Raw genomic sequence first — 14,589 nt, 5'->3', positions numbered from 1 at the left:
CTGAATTTAGCTATAAAAATTCTACAAGCCTCAATGACACATAGTACTGGGGATTACGCTATACTCGCTCTTTCTTTTTTAAGTAATATTTGGTTAGTCTTTAAGGTCCTGAAAAAAAAAAACACTAAAACATTCTTTCTGTTCTACAGATCTAGCACATATCACATAGGGCAACTTCCAAAATACTGGCATTCAGTGTCATATTTGGGATAATTAATCACCTACAGAAAATTCATGTATCTTAGTTTTAAAAAACTGTCAATATCAGAATCACTACACACTCTTCAGGAAGAATAGGTTTGGTAGACACTCATTAATTTCTGGTAAAAATATTAGCATGCCTTTATGTAAGATACTTTTACTGAACTGAATGCAGCTCACTACTAGCATATGACAAATTCAGCATTGAGTATTCAGTACTGATAAACTCCAAGCATATGGGACATTTAGCTATCTTGCTCTTTGGATCTAGGTATAGCGCTTAGAAACAATTAATGTTTCTTAATGATAATTAATGACATATTTAAAAAACATTTACCTAATCGTAAGATCATCAATGACAAATGCTACTTAATTACACAGATAAAGCAGATATTTAAATAATAAATCAAAAGAAGATAGAAGAATTAAATAAGTTGAGTTTTATTAAAATGTTTTTGTCTTTCAACATCTAAGGGGTGAATCTGCAATCAAATCAGGCTTTTGGCAATTAGTAAGGTTATGTTTCATGGTCAGTTTCCCTATTTTTAACATGTTTATTTTGCATAGCTTTATCATATAAATAAGACTTGTATAACACTATTGCTTTTTGTATAGCTATTGTCAATAAGTTATATGTTTTCCCACCTCTTTCTTGAGGGAAAAAATGTGCATTTTGAGGTTTTGTAGAATTTGGCAATCTAATAACTATCATTTTCTAGCTCCTCTAAAGTAAAACAAGGAGCAGCAGACTGAACACTAATATTAAGTTATTTTTATGTAGGGGTAACATTTTTCAAACTATTTATAGAGGACATTTAAACATTTGCCTAGAGATGAGCAAAAAACACCACTGCCTCACCTTCTGACTCAATCCAAGTCCCTGAAGTCTTATTTGACATCATTTAATTCATTCATTGAACACCTGTTCGGTGCAAGACACTGTGCTAGACGGCCTGGGCAGTGCTCAGGGGAGGGGGCAAGGATGAAAAGGACAAGTCTACTAGGGGAGATCCTAAAAATACATAGATTATTCTCTCTCCTATACCTCTCTTTACTAGCTCCTTCCTTTCCACCTAAGCAGATGTTTAAAGTTTTGACACTAATATTACCTCCCCTTCATGTTATCTTTCCTCCACAACTGAAGTTATTTAACGAGTGGTCTTCCTTCTCCGTCTGCATTTGTCAGTATTTACTTCCCAACTCACTGCAATCTAGCTTTCGCCTCATTTAAAATTTCCAAAACTGTTCTTAAAAGTCCTTAATGCTTTTCTCACAGCCAGATCTACTCGAGTTCTCCAGCATTCTCCCAGCCTTTTATGCTGTTGACTTTTTCCATTCTTTTATTTAAAAAATTTCTCATGCTCATTTCTGCTTTTCTGGTTCTTCTATCTTTCCTCTTGCTATTTTCCAGACTTCTTTGATGGCCCCTTTTCCTTCACTTACATTCTTTTCTCCCTAGTTAGATTTCCTCTCTAATGTACAAAATGTACAAATGACTCCTGCCTACTCTTTCCTGAGATCTGGATTTTTGTTTTTCACTTCTTCCTATATTCCCACATCCCTTTATACACTGATGCTGGAAACCGAACTTTCATTTCCCCCTCCAGACTGTCTGCTCTCCCTGTTTTACTTTCTTGGTTAATTCATTTTATCACCCAAACTGAACACCCTGAATAATCTTTGACCAACCTCTTTCCTCTCATACACTTGCATTCATTGATCACTGCTCTGATATTTCTCTCAATTTCACTCCTTCTCACGCATCCCAATGTCTTGTTTCATAATACTGCATTGCTGTTCTGATAAATTTCCCTGATTTTTCCCTCTCTCATTTAACCTTTTTACTGTTATCTATGGTAGCTTGGTTTCTGGCAATAAAGATCTGATCACTCTCTTGTTTTATAAGGCACAATGTAGTGTCAAGGAAAGGTATAATACACAAAGAGGAAGAATGGAGAATTAGAAGTCTTATGGAAGAGAAGACATTTGAACTGGGCCTTGAATGCCAGGTAGACTTTATAGACAGGGAACCGAAGGACATAATACAGAGGCCCACAGGTATCCCATCATAGGGCACTTTCCAAGAACAGTCAAGTGCATAACTTGCCTGAAATATACGTGGAAAAACAGCAGCAGTGGGATAAGGTGGTGGAGGCTGGACTGTGGGCAGTCATGAATGCCAGGCAGGTTTGAGTGACATAACTACCATGTGCATTAGGACCTTTAACTTTGTTATATTTTCCTGAAAGTTGACATTTGGGTAACTTTTCTTGATACTACAAAGAAAAGACTAAAGAAAAAATGAGGTACATGTTGGAATTTTAAATTTATTTGCCATACAGGTTTTCCTTTTTTGTAACATACACTAGGGCTTCTGTTTAAAAGGAAGGAGAAAAACTACCTTAAAATGCTGAGTGCCACACAAGTGTGCCACCATTTTTCTGGATTTTTATAAAGCTATAAACAAATTATTTTTAAGTTGTTGGCTTTTTCTTTTTTTTAAGAATTAAAAAGGCCATCATTTCTATGATAGGACATCCTAATCAGCAAAGCTAAGATTTCACTAATTTTTATATTTATGAAAAGCATAATTTTTATTCAAATCTCAATAGTACAGGAAAAACTTAGCCAAATAACTTATAAGTAACATAAGTCAATTCTTCAGATTATTTTTTTAAATGCACAACCTACACTTATTTTATTATGCAGTTCATACACATGAAAATCAGTTCTGAATCCAAAATATTGACTAGTCAGAATTCTTAATGACTAAATTATCTCATTAAAAATAAAGAGAACACATTTAAAAATGTGTTATCAGAGATTTTGACAGCAGGACTTGAAAACAAAAATTATACTTCAGAAATCTATAAATCTGTGAGTGCCCATTTAACTGAAGAAGCATCATTAATCTGTTAGAGAGCATTTTTATCAAGATTCTGTAGATACCAGCTTCACTAATTCAAAATGTAAAACAAATAGTAGCGGATGCAATGATCCCTTACTAAGTTAGTTTTGGGTAGTCCAGGAAGTTGGCTCACTATTTCTGCTCTACTTGCATTTGGTGCCTTCCTATAAAGGTGTCTGGACAGGGTACTGAAGTGACTGCACTGGGGACAACTCAGGAAGGCTTTGGAGCAATCAGCGGGACTGACTCATTGTCTAGAAATGACGGATTATTAAATGACCAAAATCATTGCAATGTGTGTTTATCTTGATCATTACAGAAAAGAAATTGCTCCTAAAGCACATTAGACCAACACCTGGATGCTTTTTCTACTCAATGCTGAAAATGGATATTTGGGAAACAATTCGAAGTTTCCAAGTGGAAGAATGCTGAAATCATATCCTTCTATGATGTTTAGGTTACAGGTCACAGTTAAAATGTAAGTTCTATCTGACCATTAAACAACTATACCATTTATACTTTCTTTAGCCCAGATTGCTTTTGTACTCTGGGGCTACAACATTATGTGATCATCAAATGTATTGTCTTAAATTACTGAGTAAGTGATCAGAACATATAAAAGACCTGATTTAGGCATGACTTATATTTTTATTGCACCTAAACATATAGGTGAAAACTTTTAAATTCAGGCAACTGACAATGCCAGTTGGCTAAATATTTGGAAAGACTGTGAAATAATCTGTAAAATACGGAATAGCTGGTTGAAAAGTGAAAAATTCAGTGAGGTAGATTACTTGATTTACATAGCATCATAGACTTTACAAAGTTGAAAGGACTTAGAAGTCACTGATTTCAGTGATTTTCCAACAATATTCCTCAGGGCCCTTAGGGCTCCTTGAAGATTACCTCAGAAACCTCCTTCAAAGCTGGGAGTGGCTAGCTAATAGCAAAGCTAAACTCACAGAATGGGCTAAACAGAGACCAAAGAGTAGAAATAAAAGTAACACAGAATGGAGCAAATTTACTATGGTGGATGTTCATTTCTTTTTGTGTGTACTAAAAACAGTGAGTTCCTGATTTTGGTATAACACTAAAAGCCTATTTTGATAAATTGGTTGAGGTCCATTCACATAAAACATTAATACAAAAGCATTCTATATGAATGGAAATCTCATGACTTTGGCCTCACATTGGCCAAAGCAATGAGTTTTAAATAGTGACTAAGATCTCCTAGAAAACTTTGTATCTGGAAATGTTTCCTTCATCAGGAAAATAGGCAAGGCAGGTCAAAACATAGTCATTGAGTTTCCCTTCTGTATGTCGATCAAATAGATGATTCCTTTTCTGTGCAGCAAACACATTCCCATCAAAACCTCTGCAAAGGGATTTTCTTAGTTATGTTTACAATTTTATAAGTGTTGAACTGCATAAGTCTTTGATGCCATGACAATTCCTTTCTTTTTTTTTTGGCCTTTATAAGAAGTACCAAACACTCCTATCAAGACTGCTCCTCTCTCTAAATAATAGTCATATGATGTCCAAAGATGACCTTATTCAGTTCATGGTAACTTTCTCTGACTTTTCTGGGAAGAGAAAATTGTATTCTCAACAACCACGAAAGCTGGGCTTTAAATATTATTTGCCTATAAACAACAAGCAATAGGAGATATATTTTACATGTATGTATACAAGCAATAGGAAATATATTTTACATGTATGTATACAAGCAACAGGAAATATATTTTACATTGATGTGTGATGCGACAATTTTTTAAAGGACAAAAAATATAATTAAAAGCAGAACTGGAATGCTTTACTAGGTAGTCTTAGAGATAATGACCTCAAAGTCAAAGATTTCTTCATAAAGATAAAATAAGTTTATTTCAACTTCATTGTATCACCTAAAATACAGCCCTTGACTTGAAAACATGCCCTTATGTTTTATGAGGTCTAAAATAAAAAGGAAATGGATGGAATTAAACCAGCAAATTATTTAGCAATCAATGACTGCAGTTATATGCTGCTACACAGCAGATGTAATTAATTGTTGAGAAAAGTTGGACCGAATTTCCATCCTGTCTAGTATAGCTAATAGATCTAGTCATAATACATTCTTGCCTTTATAGGAAATGACACATATTAATGATAAAAATCTAATTTTGTAAACTATTTTTACAAATTAGGGTATCAACCAATCAGTCATTTCCAAATATCTTAATGATTTCCGCTGTGAAAACCAAACACAGGCTTGATGAAACAAAAATTTAATTTTCACAGATGCTATGGAGTCCTTATAGATGAAGACTGACTTTAAAGATTATTCTCTTACTGGGTCAGTTTTGAGAGATGAAGGGAAAAAAAAAAAAAGTAAAAAGAGGATATCCAATGTAATAAGACTTTGAATTTAACTTGATTGCTTTGGCATTTTACATTTCTTGAGCCCATCATGAGTTTTTAAAGAACTGTCTAATATTGACAAATATAATAATATCAAGTTACATCAAAATTTGTTTTGTGAGCTAGTTAACCAATCAGAGCTAAACAGAAAACAAGAACTATTTCTTCCAACAAGCGCATCTTCCATGATTTTACTGAGTTAGTTACTTATAGTTCATGAAAATATGGTTCTTCTCAGGTCTTCTACATTCTTTCCCTTAGGTCGACACCCAAATCATAAACTTGATTTTAGATATAGGTTTAAAAAGTAGAAAGTTTTATTCTCTTATGCTTCTATGGACACTGAAGTTTTGTGGAACTTTTAAAGATGTGCTTTATCCATAAGTCTGTATGCTTCTCCAAGTCAAAACTACTGCTATATCTATACTCACCTCTGCATAGTAAAGAGGAAAAGAAAGTATATAAATCTACATTCTAATAAGCCACTTAAAATTCCATATCCAGAAATCTGCAAGATTTTCTTATATTTGATGTAGGAAGAAACTATTGATACACCTAAGTAAAATATAATTCTGTTTTTAATACTATTAAAACAACATAAAAAATAATCACAATTAGCATTACATTTGTTTTAAAATACTAGTTATTTCCATCACCTCCCAGATTTTCAAGTCTTTTCTCCTATCATGGCAGGTACCCAATCACAGAGAAGATTCTGCACTAACAGCTATGAAACTCTGAACTAAATGAGAAATGCTTTATCAGCATGCAATATTCTGAAATTTGGCATTCTGTAAAAAAACTGTGCACAATTTCAGCAATGGCCCTCGTGTCTACTGATCTGGCAGCCAGAATGAGAGTAATGAGGTACGTGGTGCTTAGTGCTCACTTACCATTATGAGACATCCCCACAGCAAGGCATTTCTGAAACCGACAGTACTGACATTTATTTCTACTTTTTTTGTGGATCCGACAGTTAAGATCACACCTATCATAAATAAGCTTCAATCTGATTGTTCTCCGGAAGAAACCCTGCAAAGGGATAATGAAAAAAAGGAACAAATTTTAAGTCTTTGTGACACATGGAAGCAGCAACATATGACTAAAGGCGGATTGGCCTGGGAATCAGAAAAGGTAGATTCTTGATTAAGTTCTGTCACACTGGTGACTTGAGACAAATCACTTAACCTCTCTGGAACTCAATTTTCTTTGCTATGAAATAAAGAATCAGGGATCTCTAGTGTCCTGTTTTAGCTCTTCAGTGACCACATCCAGCTAATGTCATTCGATGTATTTTGGCTCTACATTTGGATTTCAGCATGCTCTAAGAAGTGCTCTGGATTTAATGTAATGCAAATAAAACACTATGTAATCAGTTCAGTGTCTCTGCAAGCCATTCCAACAGCATGCCCCAGCCCTTATAATTGTGCTAAGCAGTTTGGCAAAGTAATAATCATTTCATTCTAAAATATGATCAGGGCCAATAAAAATCCACATGTGTATAACTTTTTGGAATTCTCTATGTTGCATAATTTCCTACAGAATTGGTTTCATTTATTTATGCAATTGAAAGAGTGCCTCATAATTGCTGTAGCCTACAAACAAAAAGAAATAATAGAAAATAACATAAGAAGTAATACATAAATCCTCAGAAAATCGATTGCTTTCCCAAAATAACAAATATATCAATGTGAGGCTAATTGAATGCTGTTATATTTATATTTTTTGGAAAGACCTGAAAGAAATTCTAATTAAAAATATTTTCTAACTTCGTTCCCCATCCCCCCAGAATATTCCTATTCATTTATTGTGTTTATTTTCATGAAACTCAGTTCTTAATTCTTCTAAATTTATCTGGTCCTGTTTGGTACAAAAAGCACTAAACTAGTATTGATTACTACTGACTTGTCTTTTTATTTTCTCCACATTTCTTTCTTTAACTCTAGACAAGTTTATTCTACTGCTTACTTGACATCTTCACTTGGAAATCTAATAGCTCTCTCTCTCTAATCCAGCGTGTCCAACACTGACATCCTGATCTTACCCTGCAAATTACTTCATTGCAGCTTTTTCCATCTAGTTGATGCAACTCCATCCTCCCACTTTCTCAAGCCAAAATCCTTGAAGTCAACTCTTGACTTTTCTTTTAGGTGGAAAACTCTTTAAATATGCACTTGCCTATTTCCTTCATTGCCTTCAAGTTTTGCTAACACCTCAACTTTTCAGTGAGGCTTATCCACCCTATTTAATACTGTGGCCTGTCCCTACCTCCACCTCTCCTCTGGCACTTTTCACCTCCTTTATTCTGCTTAGTGTTTTTTTCTAATAACACTTATGACTTTCTAACATGCCATATAATTTAGTATTTGTATTTATTTCTGTTCCTCTCCCACTGCCCAGTTAAAATTGTGGGCTCTAAGGGTGAGGGGATGGTATCTTACACCCCTAGATGTTACCCAAAGACCAACAACAGTGCTCCATTAAAATTTGTTGAATGAATATGTGTGTTACTTAACGTCCTTTCTGGGCCTCACCCTTTCCATTTGTAAAATGAGGAGGTAACTTCCAGTTCTGCTATTTTGTGATTCTAAACTATGATTGAGATATTACAGGCCATAGGCATGCTCTTTTCCTTTTATTTTTTGTTATCTTATTAAATGTAATATTACTTACAAACATAAAGAAAATACATGTAATTGTAAAATATAATAATTATCACGTATGAGCTCATCGTCCAAGCCAAGATTTAAAATCATGAGCAGAATACTTATACATTTTTCTCTTATCCAGCTCCTGCCCCCTGTGTGCTGTGTGCCCTTGGCAAAGTAATCACTCTCAATTTTGTCTTTATCATTTCCTTGACCTTTAGGAAAACATAGTTTTATCACACAGTATGTAAAACTAAATAATATATTTCTTAGTTATGCTTGCTTTGGGGCTTTATTAAATGGCATCATACTCCATGTAGTTTTTTTTAGATTTTCATTTTTAAAAAGTAATATTAGGCTTCTAAAATTTATCCACTTTCTTGTGAGAAGCTATGATTTATTCATTTTCACAATTATATACTATTGTAAAACTATACCACAATTTATTAATCTATTCTTATGCTGATGGTTATCTGAACTGTTGCCAATTTTTTGTTACTATGAATAATACTTCTATAGATATTCTGGTAAATATTTATCATACACATGTGGAGTTTCTGGGTTGTACAATATTTGGATGTTAAATTTTATAAGATAATGCCAAATTTTTTCCCAAAGTGATTATATCAGTTTATGCCCTCACCGGCAGTTTATGAAAGTTTCTACTATCAGATTTCTTATTTTTTTCAATGTAGTATGTATAAAATAGAATCTTACTTCGTACGTCCCTAATTTTTCATTTCCTAGTTTTCTAATAGATTGTCTTTTCTTAAAATTGATTTTTAGATATTCTTTATATACTGTAGATACTAATCTGTTGTCTGATATTGGTGTTGCAAATATCTTCTCCTCTCTATGGCTTACTATTCTTTTTTACCCTCATTATTTAAAAATTATAGGGTACTCAGGTATTTTCTATTTCACTTTGAATTCCATTATCTTTCGGCTTCCATTGCTGCTGTTTAGACATCTGCCGTCAATCAATTTTGAAGTCATTTTTTTTTCCTTTTCTCTTGGCTGCTTTTATATATTCTCTTTGTCATTAGTATTCTGCAGCTTTTTATTGCAATGTCTAGACATGAATTTCTTTTCATTTATTGTTGTTTTCTGCATATGGTTTCACTTGCTTATCAGTTCTGACACTCCGATTAGATAGGTGTTAGACTTTCTTACTCTATCCTTCGCTATTTCTGAATTTTTTTATATTTCTCATCTTTTGTCATTAGTCACTAATACTGATTGCAGGAGTAAACATCAGAATAGCAGTCACATAAGATTACATATATATAATTATAATAGCAAAAGTTCATCTGTGAGAATAGTTCTGTACATAACTCTTTTATTCATTAGTAAGAAAGATATGTTTTTAATATTCAAAGATCCCTCAGGAACCAAAAGAGGCCTCAAATCATAGCAGATTCTGGATAGAACATATTCTTTAAGACACTATAGGTCTCATTTTCAGTAATTTCTGTGCATTTATCTTCTAGTTCAGTAATCCTTTCTTCCACTGTCTCCAGTATGCTATTTTTGAACCATTATTTCAATAATTATATTTTTACTTTGAGAAGTTCCACCTGGTTTATTTTCACATCCACCTGATCATTCCGGATACTCTATTGTTGCTTGTTGATTGCTGCAATTCGGCCCTCTTTCTTTAAACATACGTAGCTGTTCTATATTCTGTATCAGGCAATCCCAATATTGGCTTTCCTTACATAAGGGCTGAAGGGTTCAAATCCTTTTTTAATGTTTATTTCTGATGAATGTCATTCATGTTAACCACCTATGTGCTTGCTGATATATATTTTTTGAACTAATTTCTTGACCTTAAACTATGGAAGAAATCCTTCAGGATCTAAATTTGTAATTCTTTCCTCCAAAAAGAGTTTGTAGATGCTTCTGTTGGAAGCCGCAGGGTGCCACTGACTTACGACTATTTCAAATTGCCTTAAGAATTCTGGCTCAATTTAAAAGCTCCAGACTCAGCTCTTCCTCACTGATGGCCCCAAATACTCTTGTAGGCACATGCCTCTGGGGCAGTGCTGCACCTCAGCACTCCTATGGGCATCAATCATGAGGGAAACCCCACCCTTCTAAGTGTGTCTGTAGTTCCCAACTCAAACTTGGGATTTGCTTATTTGTTGTTCTGTTATTGTTGGTTGTTTTGGAGAGTTTTCTCTACCTCTTCGAGATCACCGGTATCTCAGAGAATATGTCCTATGCAGGATCTGATAGAAGTCAAAGCTTCCTTAATTCTCAAAAGGTTCTGGGTACTTTTGAATATTAAAAATGTTTTTTTTTCTCACATTAACAGACAGCTAATATCAGAACTGTTCTCACTGATAAATATTTTTGGGAAATTTTGTTTTAATTTTTGCCATTGGGATCATGTTTTATGATATTCTTTGAGCATTTTTCTGATCTTTACTTTTTAAAATTAGTATTAATGGTTGAAAATACTGCTTGGCTAGCTGTCAATGAGGTAGTATTCAATTATTTGACTGGCTGGAGAGGAAGATCTTTCATAAGAGAATTATGTTATATTTAAGTTTAGCCCTTATAATGCAAATTTTTGTTTTGACTTACATGGTGTCTTTCAAAGTGCATCACATTCTTTTTGTGATGATTCAGGGTCTTTTAGTGTTAAAAGATAATTATTCTGTATATCATTTATGTATAGTTTAGGTACATAAAATCTTGAACTGACTATACACAGACTCCAGCACTCCACTTGGAACTTACTTTTACTTTTTTTTTTAAACACCAACTTCATGAGAACCATCTGTTTTCTTGTCATTTGACTCAAGAAATCTAGTGAGGAAGATATAAGGCTATTACTAAATGTCTTCCTGAAAGATTATTGATTTGAAGAATGAAGGAGGCTTCTCCAAAGTTTCTTCGTATTACTGATAAACACTTTTTAACAATGCTCTTACGTATTATTTCAGAGTCCATAAAACAATGTGCAATTTCAAAAACTTACTTTTATGATTATCATGAAGTCTGCGAATTGGTGTAATGGAGATGTATCAGTCACTATTTCAGAAAATTGTTTTGTGTATATACTTATTCTGAAAGCTTCGTATTTGTCTGTGACAAGGTGATGCCTGTTTTTTCTTAGTTTTGCCTTTAAAAAAATTTTCTTCAACCTCTCCTTGTTTTACTTTTAATAAAACTTCAGGTGCAATGAGACCTAAGAATGATATTAATTTTATAATAAGATTAAAAGCCCTGTGCTGGGCCTGCATTCAGCTTTCCTATGAAGTGTATAGCCCACAGAAGCTGAATCAATGAGCTACCACTGGCAGGTGGGAATATACTAAAAACTCTTCCTGAGGTAGGGTCTTACATAGAAACACAAAAATAGATTACATTGTGTTGTATGATAGATCGTATTTACTTATACCTTTAAGTAAATCTATGGTTCTAAAATGATCTTTCATTAGAGATACAAAGATATGATGAAACCTATTAGAGAAAAAATGTGTCCAAAAAAAAAAAAAAAAAAAGAGACAGCTTTGCAAGCCTCTAACGTATGTATATCTTTTAGTAGCCAAAGGTTATATTTTATCTAAGTCTGCAATATTAATACACCCAAGAATCTGCCATTATTTCACTTTAATCCAAACCCACATTTTTTATTTGTGTTTAAATTTTGGCTAGAATCACTAATATAAACCTTTTCCATTGGCGTTGTAAAATTGTTTAAGATCTACTAACAGCTATCTTAAACAATATAACTATTCCTTTCAATCCATAAATTAGTTTGTAGGTTTGCTGTCAATTGTATTTTAATTATGGGTATATCCTATATTCTGCTGAAACGACAAACATTAAACTGCCAAAGCACCTTTCAGAAAATACATTCAGGTGACTCAAACACATTGGTTAATTTTACTTTCCTAGCTCTTATCACTGAGTATTGTTGATAAACTAAGATGATACCTTTAATTACTGCCAGTCACTGGTCTTATTTAGCTGCATTCGGAGTATGGCAGCAATTTAGTTTACTTCCAAAGTAGCAGAGAATGAGTATTTCTTCAGCCTCAATGCCTTCTAACAGTGATTTTCAAACATTTTGATCTCAGGACCCCTTCCTTACTCTATTAAAAATTATTGAGGACCCCAAAGAGCTTTAGTTTATGTGGGTTACATTTACTGATATTTACCAGACTAGAAATTGAAAATGAGACATTATTATATATAAGAATATACGAACATTCCATTAGGCATCAGAGCTGTTATCATTTCATGTCATGTAGCTTCTGGACCATTTCACTTACACTTCTGAGCAAATGAGAGTGCAAATGGTAAACAACAACATAGTATTATTGTGAAACTGGTTTTAACCTCATGGGTGCTTTGAAAGGATTTTAGAGGTTCCTAGAGGTCTTCAGACTGCACTTGGAGAACTGCTAACTTATACTTGGAGAAGCCAAATTACATTATTTCAGTAATATTTTAAAAGTTTTTATCTTTAAAATGAGTACATGTCTATTTTCCCTTCCAAAGTTAGCACAATCTTTGCATTTTAGTCTAGGAAGTCTGTAATCCATATCTGGATGGTTTGCAAGGTGCTGCAGGTTAGTATATAATACTCTTAATTTTCTTCTATCGTTTTTACTTGTTTGTTTATCTATGTTTGGTTAAGGACTCCCCTGTATGCTGCAGGTTTTATTAAGTATTTATTCTCCATCTCTTTAGAACTCTTCCTGTTCCTGACTTGAAGGTACAAAGATTTTCTCCTCTCTCTTCTCTCTTTTTTGCTACCTTTCTTCTTTGCTTGCTTTTATCTTCAAAGTTTTTGTGCCTTCAGAACTTAGCTTTTATCACTATAACCAACTACTGACAATGTTTCTCTTTCAGTTTTTAGCTGTTCTCAGTAATGTTAACTTTACACAAATATATGACTAATAGAATCATGATAGAACTGTTTGCTTAAATGTTCTAAGTGCTTTATCAGCCCATAAAAAACAATAATTTATTGTGGAAACTTAACTAATCATACTGTTTTTATTTATTTATCAACATAAATTACCAAGATGACCAAAACTAAATGGTTTCTTCAGGTTATTTCTTAAAATTTAGCAATAATTTACTCACCCCGAAATTGTGTAAATCTAACTCAATAAAATGACATGTTTTTACTGATTGTTGAGATCTTAAATAACTAACTATAAGGATTTCATAAAAGATCATAGATATTTTAGTTTGGTTTTGATCACAGATTGAATAGGTTTTAGTGTTTTACATGAAAGCGTCTCTTGCCAGCAGTTTTTCAAGCAGTCATTTTGGAATGTTACACCTTAAATATGAGTGAGACATTGGAAAGTTCATCTAGCCAAGTCATTTTACACATGGGGTGACTGAGAGTTAAAGTGTTTTTGTGATTGGTTAGTGACTGGGCAAGTGGCGCAGGTTACTACTAACTTTTCTCTTTTCACTTTATTAGGTTGCCTTTAGAGTAATAAACTATTTGAATTGTAGAAATTTCGAGATCATCTAATTCAATACCATCGTTTTATAGATACAAAAACTTATGCAGAATGTTGTTAAAAATGATATATGCAAAAGCATCTTGCACAGTATCTGGTGATTGTAGAAATTCAATAAATAGTCATTTCTTTTTTTTGGCCCACAATCCAGTTAGGAACCCAGATATTCTAATGTCTACCTAACTGCTATTGCATATCTTTATTCTTAATAAAAAGCCTAAGTGAGGATTGAATTTAACTTATAGAGGCAGGTTTATTTTACAAGAGAAGTATTTTTAATAATATGTTTATATTTATAAAATACATACATTTATTTAAAAATTATATTCGTAAAAATTTATAAAAGGCAAATACTTATTTTATAAGGTAAATATGAACAATTTATTCTGAGTTCTGGAATATATACTAAAACTATTCTACTATGATTTTATTCATATAGCATAATAAAATTATTTTAAGAGACTACATATTAAAATATGAGTGGATTAACACTTTCTTAATAACTGGGCAGATTACTACTAAATGTTTGAACTTTCCAAAACGCTCTTTTCACAAAGAAAAAAGGTTATGAGAAGCAATACCTCCTTTCCAGAATAGTGCTATCTTTTTGCCTGTCCATAATACACAGCTCAAACTGATGGTGGAATAAGAAAACACAGGGCACTGGTTTAGGAGTCAGAAGACATACGTTGTAGTCCTAGCTCTGCCACTTACTAATGGATGACCACAGGAAAGTCTCATTAATTCATGATGTTTATTTCTGTAAAGTGGCGATATATAAGCTCAGCATTACAGGACTGTTCTAAGGCTCAAATGAAGATTATCTATCATCTATCTATCTATCTATCTAATCTGTCAAGCCTTACATATATAAAATATTACATGGCATAGTGAAAAAAAAACATTGGAAGATTCAGGAAATCTGGGTTCTGGGCCA

At 33.2% G+C, this 14,589-nt stretch overlaps 1 protein-coding gene across 5 annotated transcripts in view; it reads right to left on the bottom strand.

Annotated features, from left to right (window-relative positions):
• Positions 1-14,589, bottom strand: part of PPARG (peroxisome proliferator activated receptor gamma) — a 119,824-nt gene that overhangs the window by 31,310 nt on the left and 73,925 nt on the right. For 4 of the 5 annotated variants that reach the window (XM_016162703.2, XM_016162701.2, XM_016162702.2 and 1 more), the window contains one exon: positions 6,400-6,538. In XM_016162703.2, the coding sequence (XP_016018189.1) occupies positions 6,400-6,538 (139 nt within the window). Of the gene's footprint in view, positions 1-6,399; positions 6,539-14,589 lie in introns of those variants that run through there. The other variant, XM_036218655.1, reaches the window with a different exon arrangement.

The sequence above is a fragment of the Rousettus aegyptiacus genome, unplaced genomic scaffold (genome assembly GCF_014176215.1).
Source record: "Rousettus aegyptiacus isolate mRouAeg1 unplaced genomic scaffold, mRouAeg1.p scaffold_m13_p_4, whole genome shotgun sequence".
Lineage (NCBI taxonomy): Eukaryota > Metazoa > Chordata > Mammalia > Chiroptera > Pteropodidae > Rousettus > Rousettus aegyptiacus.
Note: the sequence above shows the minus strand (reverse complement) of the source record. Positions and strands in the feature narration are given on the sequence as shown.